The following is a 19,686-nucleotide window of genomic DNA, read 5'->3' as shown; positions in this document are numbered from 1 at the left end:
AACTGAAAATTTTACGAGATCGTTATAAAATTTGCATTGTTTCAGAAATGGAAAAAACGAAAAAGAAAAGAAGAATAATAACGTGTCGTGATTGCAAATATCGTATAACAGCTATAATATAAAAATCCTGAAAAGAAATATAAATTTGAGATATGGTAAAACGCGATATCAAGCTCTTAAAAATATAACGAAGTGAATGCATAATCGGAGGAAGTGCAGGGAGAAAATGGGGAAATATTTTGAGACGCTTTATTTTGTTAAATTTTATTAAAGCGTCCCAAAATATTTTACCATTTTTTTCACGCATCTATCCGCGAAAAACATCGATTTTATCGAAATTTTTAGCTCGCACGGCATATTTAAAGTGCGGTATACGCGCAAATGTCGTTGCGCTAAAAGTAACTTTTCCGATAGATCGAAATTTCCATTAAATATTCATGGGGGGAGGGGGAGGAGAGGAGGGGGGGGGGGCTTTATACGCGGCCCAGTAATTGAAACTTCACATAATCGGGAAATGTCGGCGTCCTTGTAGTTAAATAAATTTAGCACGAAATCGAATAACGAGCCGTGGAAGAGTAGTGGATTTTCGTTGATAGGAAAAAATTTAGTTTTTCGGCGAAATTATTTAACGAATTCGTTAAAATAAGGGGAAAAAGAAGAAGCGTTAAATTATTGCCGATATCCATTTCGCAAATTTTACAATTTAATTTTGACAATCGAGTGATTGGAGAAAATACTGGATATTTTATCAAGAGAAATAATTTCTTAATGAACAATCTTGGTTCCATCTATCTGTTCGAGATGAGAGAGAGGAAATTGACAATGCTGATCTTAACAATTTTATATCCTCGACGTCAAAGAGAAACGATATGAATATTTAAAAAAAAAAAAATGATACGATAAAGTTGCCCTGCTACAACAATATAATAATTCATCGATCCAGCAAGAAAAATGCGTTAAATGGAACTCGTTCGAAGATTTCAAAGATTCATAAACAACACCAGAAGAATCTAAGAATCACCGAATTCACCGAGAATTCTAAAATCCATGATCCCGAGGAATCAACGTATCGATCATATTTCAATCTCAATAAAAGATTCTAGATTTTAAATTCACACACAAAACAAAAAAAAAAAAAAGAAAAAAAACGTTGAATTCCTTTTCGCTTCAACACCTTTCGTGCTCCCTATATAATCAAAGGGAAGTGTGATCGCTTAAAATCCAGAAATTTCGACCTCGTTACTAATTACGAGTCTCGAGACAAGTCTCGCCAAATAGAACACACTTAATAAACGAACTTTCACAAAAATCTCTCCCCTCAACACCGTCATATATACAGGGTGATAATATACGTATGGAGCTAGAATCTTTCGATTACTCCAAAAGCTAATCTGATTTTCCCTTCTATGGCATATAAACCTAATGTAACAAATAAATAATCGATGTTATTTATATCAACTTTCGCGTTATATTTTCAGAAACAAAAAAATATCCCATCTGCGTGGGATCCTATTAAACTTATACAACCTCCTTGCAAACGTTGCGGAGATGCGGCGTGATCCATCCTCGTCGGAGGACGAAAAAAGTAAAAGCGGATGATCGCGATAATCGCGGCCCAATAAAGCTGTAAACGGATAGGAATGTCGTTTCCGTGGGCCGTGATCCGTGGGTTTCGTAGTCTGCTCCGGTTATCGGCACGTGCATCTGGTATTTCGTCGACTCGTTTCGGGGAGGAGGGGGAGGAGGAAAAGCGTGAAAAACCTGCGAGGCGGCTTTTCGTGACGAACTCGTGACGCTCGATTCGGCAAACCGTTTATAATATACAGTTCGAATTATCGGGTTTATTATTAGAAAATTAATACGAATTTTAAGCGACTTCACACTTCCCTTTGATTATACAGGGAGCATGAAAGGTGTTAGATTGTTTGTTGAAGTGAAAAGGAATTCAACGTTTTTTTTTTTTTTTTTTTTTTTCGTTTTGTGCGTGAATTTAAAATCAAGTTGATCGATTTTTTATCAGGGTATCTTTCGTGAAAATCGTTTGGAAATCTTGCTCGTGAAATTGTTCTTCTTCGAATTATATTGAACAGTTTGAATTTACTTGTTCGAAAGTTGAGAAATCGTCACATCTTAAATAGCATCTACGAATGAACTTTATTATTAAGAGAAATAGAGAATTTATACATTGTGTGAATGTGATTGAATATTTATTATGATTCTTAAAAAAAGAATAAAATAGAATGCAATCTTTTCACTTTTATTAAATGCTATGATAATCTAAAAACCGCACAAATTTATCGAATTTTGAAATTATTCCAATCTCGATCCGATTATTAATTTACGAGATCAAATGAATCCTATCGTCGAGAATGATCGTATCGTTCCAACCTTATTTTCGTAATTCTTTTCATACAAATCGACAATGATATAATAATAATCGAAACCCGGAAAGAGAAGATTAAGAATTGAATGAAATCTCGAAACAGGTATATAGAGCGTATTATATGTATAAATAAAGGCGTGTGTGTTCACATGATACAATGTTTTATGGAGGCAGTGTAATGCCACGGCTGGTGATGATATATCGTGTAAATACGGTGCACGATAAAGCATTACCGGAGGTTGGGATCAACCAGGCATGGAACCAGCGATAAAATATTTGGCACCGATACACTTGGTCGGTGCTGAAATTTTTTCGTTGATGGTAATTGATTACGCTTAATCAACCTATCGAGCCCGTACAATTTGCAATTGTGCACCAACGTTATGTATGGTATGGTAAGTTGCTCGTTGGATTATAGTTATTAACCTTTTTTTTTTTTATACGTCTAGTATGATTGAACCCGATGATGGATAAATTTATTTACCGTCTGGTGATATTAATCGATACGCTTTTGATTTATGCGATGAGCATACCTTATTATTTTTTACGTTCTCCCTCTCCTCGCTTTTAAATTAACAATGATAAAATTAAAAGTAAACTTTTTATTTCGTGTTAAAGACGAAAGTTGAGGATATTGCGTGTCGAATCATTTTTTCTTATGGGGATAAATAAGATTATTACTAGATTTCTTACTAAATTTACGTGAGGAAAATTCTTAAAGAAGCGAATACACGTTAAATTGATCTTTGAAATAAATAGATTTGAATATTTATTGAAAAGGTGTTTGTTTCAATCCTATTGATTCACAGTTTTTATTAGTTAATACCGGATAATAAAATTTGTAATTAATATCCGATCATCGTGTACAATCTATATTTCGATTTTTTAAATCTGCCTTGTTATATACATCGGATAATATAAAATAAAACGAGAATTCGTCATTTATTTATCGACAACCTCGGGAAAAGCGAGCTCGATTAATTTAAAAACAAGTCGAAACAAATAAATTATTTAACAACGCGCGCGCGCAAATTATTTTTGCCCATTGAGCTACGTTCACTGACGTCTAATTATAGGCATATAGGATTAAATTAGGCAAGTTGGTACGGCGTGCACCGGATATTACCGATCCTTAACATACTGCAATGAAATGATGATCAAAATATAATATCGCTGCTCGCTTAGTTCGAGCTTAACACTTTTAAACGGGGGCATAAATTAGTGGTGTTATTAGTGTCATTAAGTTGTTTCGCGTTCCTCGAGTGGCGTTCCTGTGCCCCCTCTTCGATCCGCACAGGAACGCCATTTCTCTTCGCCTCCGGTGCCGTAAATAAAGGTGCTGGTCGGAAAAAAAGGGCCGGTTATGCTCTCGAAAACCGAAAGTGGCAAGGCAAGTGTCGAATACAGAAGCTCAGCGCGAAATCTTCGTATCCGTGTTTTTTTGAACACGACGTTCTTTTGTGACGGGGCCTTTTTTTTTATATGTGTGTGTATATATATATATATATAATTGTGAACGATAATTTTTGAATTTTTTTTTAAATTTTCGAAACGAAAGATTGGGGTGTCTCGCCGATTTTTTTTAGATTATTATGTAGATTTCATAATATTAAAGGAATGATTTGAAACGAAAATTGCATGGTTTCGAGGAGATTATATTTTAAAGTTGAACGTTTTATTGTACAAGCATCCGTCTATGGAAGAAATAAATTACGTTACATTCCACTCCCCTCTCGAAATTCCATTCTATTTTTATTCTGGAATAATCTTTTAATGTATGAAATGACAAATGAGATATTCCAGATGATAAAGTTGCCAGTTTTAAATTAATTAATATTATCGTTTTAAAAAAATGTTTAACGAATATTATATATTTATCAATCTTCTCGCCGCAAAAGGAATTTTGAATTGATATTTATAATATATATATATATATGTAAAATTTCATTTAGCATATACATCAAATCGCAAATAAATTTCAAATCGAATTTTCTCACATCGTAAACCTTTATGCATTCAATCTACCATTCTAATACTGTTATAACAACACCTGTAGAAAGATTGAATTGAATATTGCTGTAAAAGGATTGAAGCCTATTTCGTATTCGTTCGCCTCGTGTTTAGACTTACGCGTAACTCTTAACACTTATCTTTGATGCGACAGCAAAATATCATCTAACCGATAGAACGACGGCACACATCGTTACGACACACAAAGACAGATATCCGCAGCAGGATAATTGCAGGATCTCATTTACCGTAACATTTTCATTCTTCTCGAGGGATTACAAGCGTTAACAAGCCGCGTGTATTTTAAACGAACGTTTGTGAAACTAATGAAATTCCATCGTGTCCTCGCCGATCGGTCAAAAAAAGCTCGTTCGTATAAACCACTCCTTCGAGCGAGGATCCTTCGATCCTTTACACGGAGAGAAAAAAAGAAAAAAAGTAAAAAAAAGGAAAATTGAAGCAGAAGAAGAAGAAGAAGAAGAAGAAGAAGGATTCGCTCCAACTCAAAGGAAACCGTTTTTTTTTTTCTTCCTCCACCTCCTCTTTTTTTTCTTCCCTCCTCTTCGTCTCTTTTCTTTTCACACCTCGAACCGTGACAAGGGGAAAATAAAAGAGGAAGGGAAAAAAGCGTGGAACGTTGGAGGAGAGTTTTCGATCGCGGTGGAGAAATGTTTGAACCGCGCTCAAAGCGGTAAAACGGAACGGGCGAGTTGATCGAATGGAGTCCATAAAATGGAGTCCGATTGACGGCTACCGCCTGGAAAGAAATGTACCACGAAGATGTTACGTCTGCCCGTAAAAATGGGGATATTTCGAATCGTCGTTTGAAACTTGACGAGCTGGAAGTCGCGGACCACTTCCGGATTTATCGGTTGATAAAATGGTGGGATAAAATGAACGATAGACGAGTGGGGCATTAATTCTTTCAAATTGTGGGCATAAAAAAAATGTAATGGGGAAGATGGAAATAAATACGAGTGGAAGATTCCGCGAAGGATTTTAACGGTTTGAAATTAGCTTCGAAATAATGGACGAAATTAAACGGATCAGAGGGTTAATTATAAGAGGCGGGAGGATATTATATTTGCCAAAATTCATAAATTCAACGTAAAAACTCCTTTCTTCGAAGCGCTATCTATTTGACTCGATGATGCGCTTCCTCGCTAATCTCTTTTTAAATTTCAGAATGATTTTTCCGATGAAAAAAAAAAAAAAAGGAAGCAATCGCCCGAATCAAACACCACCTACTTATTCGCTCTTTCTCGTACGTTTCTCGTTGAAAAGTTCTTCTATTAATTGGAAGGATGAGACGAGCACAGTCGTTCGCCACGATCCTCTGCGTACGCCCCTCTCTTTTTTTCCCCGTGCCTCTCTTAATCCCATGACGTTTGGATAACTTAAGGTTGCCTCTCCTCCTGCGCTTTCGACCCTCGTCCGCTAATAGCAACAAGTTACTTGTGACCCGTCAGCGGGACAGACCCTTGCGACGCCTCTATATTTAGTCCGGGTCGAACCACTAGAGAACGGCGAGAAAACACAAAAGAAAGCTGGAGAGCGGCGGCGAAACGAGTGCAAAGGGGACATCTCGTGATATCTCGCCACGAAGATTCTGCGGCTTCTGGCTCGCAGCTGCTACCATGTCCGCGGTAAAAACAATGTACATAGATATGGCAGACGAGCTGGAAGGGCCTGCTGACGCGGCCAGTTTCAGGATATCCGCGGGATCTCGATAAATTCGACCGAGAATTTTTTCCCCTCCTCCGTGCATTATTAGAGGAGGAGAAACTCCGTGTCTTTTCCTTTTTTCTTTTCAGATTTCTGCACTTTGAAAATTGTTGGGATAGATTTTGTTCGAGCGACAAGATGAAAATTAGGGGATTAATGACAGATAAATTATATGGATATTTATATATATATACATATATTGCAAAGTAAGAAAAATGTGTCAATAGAAGATGTATATTGTGATATGATTGAAAGTTATATACAATTTTTGTCGTTATATTATATTATTGCCTTTTCAGGGGTAAAAAAGTTGTTTAAAAAATTATCGAAATAATTAATTTTCATATAGCGAATGATAAAATGAGCACTCGAAACGAAAGCTTTAATGATATTGTTGTAAGAATAACTCGGGGATCGCAAAAATAGCTCTAAGAGCGGCTCCCATGTCGTTGCAGTGTATAACTGGCAATTTGATGTCGATCCGGAGCAGTACTGTATACCGAGCTATATACCATTACCATAATATAGAAGCAATGACCGATGCGACGGATATATGGAAGAAATGAGTATTAACATGCGTGATTTTCTTGTACAGAGTTACAGTAGACAGTAAGATATCGAATAAGAAAATAATTAAATTTAACTTCTGTTGTAAATATATTGCAAGAAATATTTCGTGTTCTATGAGACAAAAAGTAATACTTATCTTCTATTGATTAAAATTGATTAACTATAAGGAGTAGATACTTTTCAATAATTCATTATGGATTGAACGATAATTTTTTTTAACTCTGTTACAATTAATAAATTATGATTTTTTTTTTTTTAATTTTATCTCTCGATGATATTTAAAGTATCTCGTCTAAAATTAATTGTAAGACCTTTGTGACTTCAATTGTATCATAAAATCGATCGAAGAAATGAAGTTAAATCTTCAACTCGCAACTTCTTGCCGTAACGCTCGAAGTCTCGTGCGTTTCGACGTCGAAACACTAAGTTTTCGCGGAAACGTGGACGAAAAAGAAAGAATTTCACGAAATGACGAGAGAGGGGAGAATGTTTCTTGCGCAAGTGTCGAGAGACAGGTCCCTCGTTGTGCTCCTTCGAAACTCATCAACATCGGTGAAACAAGACAATGATAGATCGTAGCTTGGTTGAAAAATTCTTACTTCGATTACCTCGATTTATTTTCCCAAAAGAAAAAAAAAAAAAAACGAAAGAGTCAATCAATGCAGCAATCAATTAATTATTCAAATCACATCCTCTATCATTTTAAATACTAAAAAAAAAAAAAAAAAAATTCACTATGAATAAAATCGTAAAATCATCCTGTTCACAATAACTTACATTTGTTTTATATCTTAAACACAAATGTATTTTAACGAAAAAAAAAAAATCTACATTTCTTTCAATCTAATCTCTCTCCATGCACTATAAACTTGTACAAATTTACTTCACCGGTTTCTTTCAGGTGTTAACAATGACGACTAACTTGACAAAGTGATTCGCCACAATTGAATTGCGCGAAAGCACGAAACAAAAAGAAAGTTGGCCATGTTGTTAAGCGCAATACGGTTATCAAGCGGAGGGGTTGGCGAGAAAGCACAAAGCTCACCACTACAAGCTGGTAATGAAATTGGCAAGTAGAGATACCGAGTCGACGCGCCAAAAAGGCGAGATCAAACCGCGAAACTCCGCCTTTTTTGCATTTTAGGATGGAAAAATCTATCGACGATTGTTTTAAAAACGATATTCGATGAATTTTTCAAGGATCGTCGCACAAAGACGACCAGAACACTTAAGTTGGGTCAAAACCTAAAGCCGGATCCACACGAACGAGTAACTCTATTCATTCTTTTTATCTCTATTTCTCAATTTGAGTATATATTTATTCTATCTCTTATGTTTAATGTAAGTATAAATAAATATGCAATTTTTCTTAATTCTAATCTCATACAATTTGGAAATGTTGAATTACAATTTTCCTCGAGTAACAAATCTTTTTAAATTTGTGCAATCTATCTATTACCGTAATATATTCTTTGATATGATAATCAAAAAATATCCAACTTATTTGTAAGTAAGTAAGTTTAAACTTGAAATTTAGATTTACATTACATGTTATCGAAACGTATCATTTTCTTAATCATTCATATAACAATTATTACATTATATTAATCCTGTTATAATTATCACGTTCATTCGTGTTCTTAATATTTATACTTATTCGCCCAGTGTAAATCTGGCTTAACACGCCTGTGTTTCAAAAACACGGGCAACGATTTCCAACAATTTTGGATAATTTGCACATCGAAGGTGGAAGCTCGTGGTGGAAAATCGTCCGCTGTATACCATTCTCTTTTCGTCTATAAGCAGTTATAGAAGCACAGAAACCAGAACGAATTCCTCGTAGAACGGAATTTCCGCGAACGGAGAAAAGATGGCGTGAACAGGCGAGGGAGAGACGAAGGTCCGATAGAGAGGCGGTTGCGTGTTCTCCCTCGTCTCGTAATAAAGCTCACGCGAACACGTTGTTGACAGAAAAATAAAAGCCTGGCTGTGTGTTCGTGACAGCTGTGCCAGTCGGGAGGGAAATATCGCGTATCCTTTCTCGATTATGCGTTTACACGAAAATACGGGCTGGCAAATATTTCACGCGTGCAGGACGAAAATTCCCGAAATTGTTAGACACGTGGCGCTTTTGCCACGTGAAAATATTTTCTGGAAATTCTCTGTGCTTCTTCGTCGCTACGCACGTCCACAATTGAATTTTCTTTTTATTTTATTTAGAGTAAAAGGGGAGGGGGGGAAGGCAAATATTGCGATTAATTACGATTTATTTCGTTACCGAGCTGAAGAACAGATAGATTGGTTTAGTGTAATGATATTGATGAAAGAAATTAAATTGTGGAAAATTGACGAAATTGTATAATTTTTTTTTTTAATTCTTATGTTACTCGTGTTATTAATACATTCATGTGTACTCTTTGATTTGATCAATTGTGCAATATCGTCGTTCGTATCTTTCAGAAATTTATTGCCCAGAATTTTTATAGATGTATATTATAATTGACACGTAAATAATTTTACTTGATTTTGTAGAAGAAAAAATAATAATATTAATAATTGACGTAGAATAAACACAATAATAAAATTATCATTTTTCTATATAAAATATAGAATTTGAAGATAATAAAAACGAAAAACAAATAGCAATCTAGTTGAAAAAAAATTTCTCGATAAATGCCAATAATTATTTTACAATTTATAAACTGTTTGTTCGCGGATCAAAGTTAATTCACACTTTCGTACATATATCAATTATAATAAAAAAAATTTTCAATCAATCAGATACAGATACACTTTTAAAAAAAAAACTTAATATTATTTGTAATTTAAAAATTAAAATTAATTGTAAACAATAACGAATATACCTTTCAATTTCAAACCATCATTTTGAAAGATAATAACAGTTGTTGTTAACAAATCGTGAATTGTTAATGTTCGATCGTAATTGGATTATTAACATTGGTTCGAAATATCAAATTCCACCAATCCACGAAATGTTCGATCAAAAACAGCATTTGAACACAGAATAACTGCGCGTGGCTCGTTCCCATGCAAACCAGCTCGAAATAATGTATAGGGCCATTATCGACGCTTCTCGACCGGCGCGAAGAATAAATATTTTAATGCTCCCGAAGTTAATCACCCGGGATTGGTAGCAATTAAATTCATCGACAGTGAAATCATCGGATCGGTATTGGATAACGAGCAGTCATTGCATCCGGTCTTGCGTCTTCCGCAATGAAAAATTGATGCCTGCGGATATTTGTAAATATAAATAAATATTTTTCATACAATACATATATTTTAAATAATCTTTGATATTATACTTTAATTGATGGTTAGATTATTGAAGAGTAAAAGTAAGAGTTTTGTTGCATTATATCTTGTAAAAAATTATCTATGTAAAAAGATATTTTTTCATTATTATTAATTGATAAAAAACAATTGGTTGTTTTTTATCAATTAACAAAACCTTTAAAAGATTTGATTTTGAAAAAGTTTCAACGTGATCAATAGACTTTTTTTTACACGCGTTACAATTTATTTGGTCACTTTTATTTTATTGAAAAATATATATGATTGAAATAAATAAGCTACTCGTCAAAATTATTTTTTTAAAATTTGATTAACAAGAACGAACACGTAAGAAGATCTCATTTTATTTTTCGGAAATATTTACACAATAGTAAATAGAAATTTTCCGATCTCGTTAAGTAGTCAAATATTGTGCAATATAAATATACGATAATGTAAATGGAAATGTATAATGACGTGGTAATTCAAAATATAGTATGCATTATCATATATGAATTAGAAAAGAAAAAATCCGTAGTCTACTTATAATATTCGCAAAAAGGAGAAAAATAAAATACAAAAAAAAAAAAAATGATAAATAATGATAAATGGGAGATTAAAGAAAAACTGAAAAGAAGTCTAAATAAGCACGTGTTCGTATCCGAGAGACACCGGATATTCCGTTGAAAACTAAGAAAATTTACCGATAGATTCTCCTCTAAGAATCTTTCCTTTCATCCTATTTAAATATTTGCCCTCTTCCACAGATTCCGATATTTTGCATCGCAAGTATCGTATCTCCCGATCGATATTCATAATCCAACAATGTAGATGTAAAACGTATTCTTGTATAAGAATCTTACCTGATATCAAGGGAAGCAATCCGATCAAGAGAAGAAGATCCATAGTCTTGCCTTCTTTTTCCCAGCTCCGCTCTACTTTTCTGTCATCCTCCGTGTCGAAGACTCGTTTCCGGTAAATCCACTTGTCGTTGCGGCTCTAGCCGTTTCTTCCTCGCCGGATGACAGGTGATCGAAAGATCCCGTTGATATCGATCGAGACTTGCAATACTTTCCTTTCTTCTCGAAAGAGAAATTATGAAATGATAACTGCCAGAAATCCACCATAAACTGACGAGACGAGAGTTATTTCGCGAAAATTCCACGAAAAAGGAAACGTCACGAAAATATAGAATAGAGAGAGACACCGGGGGAGAATTCCACGCGAAGTTGCGGAAGTTACGATACGAAAATAAGTCTCGCGGAGTAATGAAGAGTCGACTACGAGAGACCAGTGAACGACGAGACGGTGTGCGAGCGCAAGAGGTCCAGCGGACGAGAGACTCGAAGACGAAGATGCGGAGCAACACGCGGTGTTGTTAACTAAGCTGCCGCTGTTCACAGGGCTGTGTGACACGCTGCATAGAGCGCGGTACGAGGCCAGTTCGAAGACTGAGTACGAGTCCATATCCCGGAGGCTGACTTCTCTCGGCCCTACCAGGGTACGCCGTACAGTAATGCCCGTCCATTGCCCGCCTCTGGATAACGTTTCCTTCCACCATTAGGCAACACACGCGATACACGGTTCGCCGTGAGACACGCCGTGCTCTCCGTGTCCTCACGCGGGGGAATCGTTGCGGGATTATCGCGGATCTTTCGGAGGAGCCTCTCTCTTTCTCTCTCTCTCTCTCTCTCTCTTTCTTTTTCTCTGTCCATCTTGCTCGCTCTCTCTCTTTCTTTCTTGGTTCCTTTTTGGTGTGGAGACCTGGTCGTTGGAAATGAAACGATAAGATTCGAAGTTGGAATAATTCAAGGGCGAGTTTCTGAAAATAGATTGGTTCTTTATGCATTCAGTAGTGGTATGGTGTAGTTTGAGAGTTGAAAATGGGTGAGTGGGGAAAATAAGGATGTGAAAATAAGATAACGTGAAGTTTAAATGAATCGATATCGATTGAAATTATTATTTATTACATCTTTAGAATAATTTTGAAATAGATTGGTTTCTTCATGTTGAAATTTGAGAATACGAATTAAATGTTTAATATTGGAAACACGTGAATGAGAATAGCATGGATTAAAATAAAGTTTGAAAGTATCAATATGATTAAAATTATTAAAAATGTACCTTTTAAAATAATTCAGAAGCGAGTTTTCCTTTGGTTGGTTCCTTTTGAAAGAATATTATGTTAGAATAATATAAGTTATTATTTAAATTTTATAATCTAAATTTTGAAAATATTTAAATATATAAGAATTTTAATAAAATTTTATATATAATAAAACATATATAATAAAATTTTCTTAGAATAATTTAAAAGCAAACTTCTAATAAGCTTCTAATATTATTAATTATATATATATATATTAATATATATTAATTATAAATAAATCCATTATAAATTATAATGTAATTGTAATAAAATGTTACTATTTGTAATCCTTAAAAATATATTTTTTTAAAAATATGGAAAAACTATTAAACCAAATACTTTACGAGATAAATTTAAATATTAAAAAGTACATTTTTGTATCTTTAATTTTTCCATTTTAAATCTGTGAACATTTGCAATCTATAAATTATACTATTAATTGCTACTTAATTAATATTTTTAATAATAGTAATTCTTTGATTTATAATTAAACGAATAGAATGATTCGTATTTACAAACGAATTTGCGAAATTTAACTTATATTCAATTTAACTATTTAGATGATATAATTTAATCAGAATTTTAATTTAATTCGTGCAAAAAATAATTGCATGCTTTATTGTAAATTATACTGAAATTACACTGAAATATTTTCTTCGTATTGAGAAACTGAATTGTTAAAAATTTTTCTAAGGAAATGATAAAAAAAAAAAATGAGGAAAATAATTTTAGAAAAGAAGAAAAAAGAATTGATAAATCTTAAAAATTTTAACCGCAGATTCTAATCGATATATATATATATGTGTGTGTGTGTGTACATAATATGATCAGAAAGAAAAATATATTTATAACGAAAATTATAGTTTTTTAAATCTAATGAAAGTATCATCTTCAAGATCAGACTTGAAACGAGTTAATTAAAAAATTAATTAGAACGAAAATCTGAGAAATGACTTAAAACGATTAAGATGAAAGATGGCGTTTCGAATGATAATTAGTGCCAGGAGAGAAACGAAAAATTTATTTCGCTTTGCCGCTTATTATGGTTAAGTTTTAATTGAAAATTGTATCATTTATATATGATATATCTTGTTTTATTTATGTATCTATATATTAATCAATTAACCAATTAACGATTTTTATAATTAAGCTTGATAAAAATAAAAAAAAATACTAAAAATATTAAAAAAAATAAAATAATAAAATATATATTATAATATATTAATTGTTAATATTAATATTAATTATCAATATTAAAATATTAATTTAACAATTACATATTTGTTATCGATTAAATTTATTGATCAAATTCAGAATAATATAAATAATGTAAAGATTAGATTTACTATCTTAATATTTTTTGTGCCACGTTCTGAATTGTCAATTGTGCAATAAATCAGATTTTTATGTTTCCTTTATGATTTGAAATAATGAATTTAGAATTTTTATTCTATATTAATATAAAATATATATATATCAAAATGTCGTGCATCAAACAAATTAAAGTATAAATGCTAAATTGATTTTATTTATAATAATGTATTAATATTAATAAATATCTTAGATAGAATACACAAGTTATCGAAAAACAAAAATTATTTGTTGAATGAAAAATTCAACTTCAAAAAATTGTTCCAATATTGCCTATAATGATTCACAAATAAATATCGATTAAATTTATAACATACAAAAAAAAATTTAAAAATCGAAGGGAATCATAACTGAAAGTTGTTGAATTATTTAGATTAAATTAAGTTTTTGTATATATATATTAATTTCATGTAAACTACAAAAGAAACATGAAAAAATTATATATTCACAAAATATATTTTTAATAATACCATTTATTTATCAGGATGTATCATTCACAGAATTATATTACATAAGCAACTATTATGAATAAAAGTAAAAAAATTTATTTCTATTTTTTTATTTTATATATTATCCATATTAAAACGAAATTCAATGTATGAAATCATCGACCACCTCGGAGACGAAGTACAAGGTGAAGAGTCGATTCTTTTTGAATATTATAATCGGAAAGTGTACGTCCATCTTCTAATTGTTTTCCAGCAAAGATCAATCTCTGTTGGTCAGGTGGAATACCTTCCTTGTCTTGAATTTTTGCTTTTACATTTTCAATTGTATCGGAAGCTTCAACTTCAAGAGTAATAGTTTTACCCGTGAGAGTCTTGACGAAAATTTGCATTCCACCACGAAGTCGCAAAACAAGATGAAGTGTAGATTCTTTTTGAATATTATAATCGGAAAGAGTACGGCCATCTTCCAATTGTTTTCCAGCAAAAATCAATCTTTGTTGATCAGGAGGAATACCTTCTTTGTCTTGAATTTTGGCTTTTACATTTTCAATGGTATCAGAAGCTTCAACTTCAAGAGTAATAGTTTTACCCGTGAGAGTCTTGACGAAAATTTGCATACCACCACGAAGTCGAAGAACAAGATGGAGAGTTGATTCTTTTTGAATATTATAATCGGAAAGAGTACGGCCATCTTCCAATTGTTTTCCAGCAAAGATCAATCTCTGTTGGTCAGGTGGAATACCTTCTTTGTCTTGAATTTTGGCTTTTACATTTTCAATGGTATCAGAAGCTTCAACTTCAAGAGTAATAGTTTTACCCGTGAGAGTCTTGACGAAAATTTGCATACCACCACGAAGTCGTAGAACAAGATGCAGAGTTGATTCTTTTTGAATATTATAATCGGAAAGAGTACGGCCATCTTCTAATTGTTTTCCAGCAAAAATCAATCTCTGTTGATCGGGAGGAATACCTTCTTTGTCTTGAATTTTAGCTTTAACATTTTCAATGGTATCGGAAGCTTCAACTTCAAGAGTAATAGTTTTTCCTGTAAGAGTCTTGACAAAAATTTGCATACCACCACGAAGTCGCAAAACAAGATGAAGTGTAGATTCTTTTTGAATATTATAATCGGAAAGTGTACGGCCATCTTCTAATTGTTTTCCAGCAAAAATTAATCTCTGTTGATCAGGGGGAATACCTTCTTTATCTTGAATTTTGGCTTTCACATTTTCAATCGTATCAGAAGCTTCAACTTCAAGAGTAATAGTTTTACCCGTGAGAGTTTTGACGAAAATTTGCATTCCACCTCTCAAACGCAGTACTAAATGTAGTGTTGATTCTTTTTGAATATTATAATCCGAAAGTGTACGACCATCTTCGAGCTGTTTACCAGCAAAAATCAATCTCTGCTGATCTGGTGGAATACCTTCCTTATCTTGAATTTTAGTTTTAACATTTTCAATTGTATCAGAAGCTTCAACTTCTAAAGTAATTGTTTTTCCAGTAAGAGTTTTTACAAATATTTGCATACCACCACGAAGACGAAGTACAAGATGAAGAGTTGATTCTTTCTGGATGTTATAATCCGAAAGTGTACGACCATCTTCTAATTGTTTTCCTGCAAAGATCAGTCTCTGTTGATCAGGAGGAATACCTTCCTTATCTTGAATTTTAGTCTTAACATTTTCAATAGTATCGGAAGCTTCAACCTCCAGAGTGATGGTTTTTCCCGTAAGAGTTTTAACGAAAATTTGCATACCACCACGAAGTCGTAGAACGAGATGGAGGGTTGATTCTTTTTGAATATTATAATCGGAAAGAGTACGACCATCTTCTAATTGTTTTCCAGCAAAGATCAATCTCTGTTGGTCGGGAGGAATACCTTCTTTGTCTTGAATTTTGGCTTTTACATTTTCAATGGTATCGGAAGCTTCAACTTCCAGAGTAATAGTTTTACCCGTAAGAGTTTTAACAAAAATTTGCATACCACCACGAAGTCGCAAAACAAGATGAAGTGTAGATTCTTTTTGAATATTATAATCGGAAAGAGTACGGCCATCTTCCAATTGTTTTCCAGCAAAAATCAATCTCTGTTGATCGGGAGGAATACCTTCTTTATCCTGAATTTTAGCTTTAACATTTTCAATAGTATCTGAAGCTTCAACTTCTAAAGTAATCGTTTTTCCAGTGAGCGTTTTGACAAAAATTTGCATTCCACCTCTCAAACGCAGTACTAAATGTAATGTTGACTCTTTTTGAATATTATAATCAGACAATGTGCGTCCATCTTCTAGTTGTTTTCCAGCAAAGATCAATCTTTGCTGATCTGGTGGAATTCCTTCCTTATCTTGAATTTTTGCTTTTACATTTTCAATGGTATCTGAGGCCTCAACCTCCAGAGTTATTGTTTTACCTGTCAATGTTTTGACAAAGATCTGCATGATTATCTGGAAAAAAAATTATTTAATATATTAATTAAGAATACATTTAATAGCAAAATTTATTTCAAAATATGAAAAATTTAATTTTATTAAATTTTATTGATTTATATATATTATATCTATAATATAAAAATAAGAATATTATTTTTATATTGGAAAGTTTTGTTTCAAGAAATATATGGATATTTTCTGTATGCACAATTTAGAAGAATGTATATATTTCTAAATTGTAAAATAATATAAATAGTTGAAATAAATAATTTTATAATTCACAAAAGCAAAAAGAAATATTTTCAAATATTATATTTACTATAATATAGTTACATAATACACAGATATAATATATTATACTGATTTCCAATTAATAAATTAATTTTATTTTTAAAAAATAAAAAATTGTATTCATTTTGTATTTTTTAATGCTGTTAAATAAAATTCAAAAATACATATGTTAAAATCTCAAAAATTACGTTCGTAGAAGTTTATATTATAATGTAAGTGCATGCATTTTATTAATTTCAGTCTTTGTCTATCGAATTGAATAATGGGTGTCAAATAAATGTAATATAAATACTTGATATAGATGCATACAGATAATGCGACACAATTTTGAACTTGCGGTAACAAATTAAAACTTTTCCATAGGTAATTTCTATTGAATCGCACAATTATATTAAAAAAATTAACTTGCTTAATTGTAATCAATAATTGTATTGGATTTTTAATAGCGAATAATTCTATAGAGATGATTTCTATATTACCGACCACCTGACGCAATCAAAAATCTAATTCAATTCGTATCTAATTTTCAATTAATGTATTTATAAATTAGACAATTCATATATATTATGTATATTATACATTTTATATATAGATATGTTCTTCTACAATTAGTCTTGCATTTTAAAATAATCAATATGAATTTTCTATCGGCTTAAATGCTACATATATTTAGAGACGCATAATTTTTGATAAAATGATTTTGTAATCTCAATATATATTTTTGGATCTTCAAAATGAAGTTGTCTTTTTAGTGTATATCTTTTTATATGTTACATTCACATATTGATTTTTTTTATTTATATATATGAGCTTAAATTCCCTCAATTTAAATAATAATATATATATAAATATATTATATATTATATTATATAAATAAAAATAATAATATAATAATACATTATATATTTAAATCGTCATTACTTTCATCGATGAAATTAATATCAAGTTATCAAGTTGTCATATATTAAATAATTTTGCAATTTTTAAATTTATATTTAATTTTTTAAACTTAAAAATCAATTCTTGTATTTTAATCGTCAAATAGTATCGAAAGATATCGGTCAATTTGTCAAAAATTTTTTATATTCCGAAACGAAATTTATCTTATACTTTTCTTAAAATAATTCATTTTCATAAAATAATTCTAAATTCGTTCGTTTTATATTTTGTTCACATTTATGGTAAAATAGGATGAATTTCAATTTTTATATGCGTGCTAAATGTCATAGTCATAATGGCGTCATGTTGGTGAATCAATAACCGCCATTTTGAGTATAGTTATTACGCAGCAAAAATGTGAAACATTATTATAAAAATAAGATTTTATTTTCGCGAAATTACTTTCATAATCATTTTTCTGTGTTATAATTTTATTATTAAAATATTATTACTAAATTACTAAGCTATATAAAAAATGTATATTATGAAATTATTTCAGAAATAAATTTTAAATTCAATATTTATAATCGATGCTTTCAAAGACATTATTTTGTCTTAATTATTTTATTTTATTCTTTTACAAAAAATGATTTAAATGTGTACAACCAATTTTAGAATAAATAAATTATTTAAAATAAAAAAATATGTGAATATAAATAACTAAAACCAATAAAATCTCTAATTATCAAAAAATATATTAAAATTTAAAATAAAATCGTATGAAATATAATAAAAATGGAAATTCTTACCTTCCTTGGAAGTAGTTTATGATGCAGCAAAAATTTCTATAAAATTTAAGAAGTCTCACGAAGTTCTTCCTCTAAAAGCACTCTGAAATATCTTGTAGAACTGAATAGAGGAAACGACAAACGTTCCTTTTATGTCAATGAGAGAAAACTGTACTGATCATGCGCAAACATGTCAGGAGATCTCTACAAAGATGCCTATTGGATTATATCTTGTATCGTCATGGAATCTCTGACGTTGCTACGTTCTATTGGTTTGTGAGACAAAGAGTATTCTTTATGTAATAAAATTTTGTTAAATTAAATGTCGTTTATAAAATTATTTATAGTAAATTATTATTTTTGGAATAATGTATTTTCTTCAACCAAAAATTTTATTTATATGCACGTTTCTTTGAACTGTCACATTTTGACAGTAATATACAGCTAGAGGGCGCCTGGAAAAATTGTTGAACAAAGAAAAGTGATGATTCATTGTTTTTATTACTAGCATTGCTTTTTCTAATAAATTTTTTATACAATTTTAGAATAAATAACATTAATTTTAAAAATAAAAATATTCAAAATTCTATATGAATAAAAATATATGAACAGGTTATATTAAATATCAAATCATAGATTCGATATTAAATATATTGTTATTGTTTTTAAACTCGATATTAAATTAATTTATAAAAATTATTATATATATAAAATAACCATATCTATATAGATATCAAAACATAGAATTGATCAATCTTAGAATAAAATTGATGAAAATTAATAAAAAAAAATAAAAACGTGAATTTACTTCATGCAAGTTAATGTTATAATATATAAATAATATATATTTAAATTAAGTATTAAAATAGATATAACATATAAATCATAGAATTGTAAAAATAATATAAATATTTACTCAATGTAATTAAAATGTATCATTAAAAAAATTTAATATTTTTTGTATTTTGTAATTATTTGCATGATCATTTCATCATTCATATTACTTACCAAATATTTTTAGTGACACAGTGAAAAACAATATTTTATCTTGCATAATTATTCACTTTCATTGAAATTGATATTTCATCAAAAAAAAAAAAAAAAAAATTAAATCAATCATGACTATCAGACTAGATTAAAATTTTGTTTATAGCATGATTGTTTTACATGAAATACATGATAATTTCGAAAACAAGTATTTACTTACGATAATTATTTACATTTTTAATTTAATATTTCATTATTAACATCGAAATAATAAATTTTAGTTAACTATGTACGTTACTACTTATATAATTTAGCAATAATTACAACCAGTTATTAATATAAAAAAAGGACAAAAACA

At 30.9% G+C, this 19,686-nt stretch overlaps 2 protein-coding genes across 3 annotated transcripts in view; both read right to left on the bottom strand.

The window, feature by feature from the left end:
* Positions 1-13,804, bottom strand: part of LOC100871808 (uncharacterized) — a 158,202-nt gene extending 144,398 nt beyond the window's left edge. The window contains exon 1 of the mRNA XM_086907214.1: positions 10,846-13,804. Within this exon, the coding sequence (XP_086763340.1) occupies positions 10,846-10,888 (43 nt within the window). The 5' untranslated portion in view covers positions 10,889-13,804. The remainder of the gene's footprint in view (positions 1-10,845) is intronic.
* Positions 13,805-13,957: 153 nt separating this feature from the next.
* Positions 13,958-19,685, bottom strand: Ubi-p63E (Polyubiquitin-63E). 2 transcript variants are annotated; one of them, XM_086907223.1, is made up of 3 exons: positions 19,549-19,685; positions 18,363-18,796; positions 13,958-16,398 (listed from the first exon to the last, which is right to left on the bottom strand). In XM_086907223.1, exon 3 carries the CDS (start codon positions 16,390-16,392, stop codon positions 14,107-14,109), a length of 2,286 nt encoding a protein of 761 aa, XP_086763349.1. In that variant the 5' UTR covers positions 16,393-16,398; positions 18,363-18,796; positions 19,549-19,685; the 3' UTR covers positions 13,958-14,106. The 2 variants fall into 2 exon arrangements, with proteins under 2 accessions (XP_086763349.1, XP_086763348.1); XM_086907222.1 differs by lacking the exon at positions 19,549-19,685 and adding an exon at positions 19,350-19,513.
* Position 19,686: the final 1 nt, after the last annotated feature.

Source organism: Apis florea, unplaced genomic scaffold (genome assembly GCF_048593485.1).
Source record: "Apis florea isolate Af1SG1 unplaced genomic scaffold, ASM4859348v1 contig_2835_pilon, whole genome shotgun sequence".
Classification (NCBI taxonomy): domain Eukaryota; kingdom Metazoa; phylum Arthropoda; class Insecta; order Hymenoptera; family Apidae; genus Apis; species Apis florea.
The sequence above is the reverse complement of the archived record's forward strand: the minus strand, read 5'-3'. Positions and strand labels throughout refer to the sequence as shown.

Bases quoted from the DNA above. Each gene is read 5' to 3' on its own strand.
- Ubi-p63E (XM_086907223.1), bottom strand. From the start codon at position 16,392: ATGCAGATCTTTGTCAAAACATTGACAGGTAAAACAATAACTCTGGAG.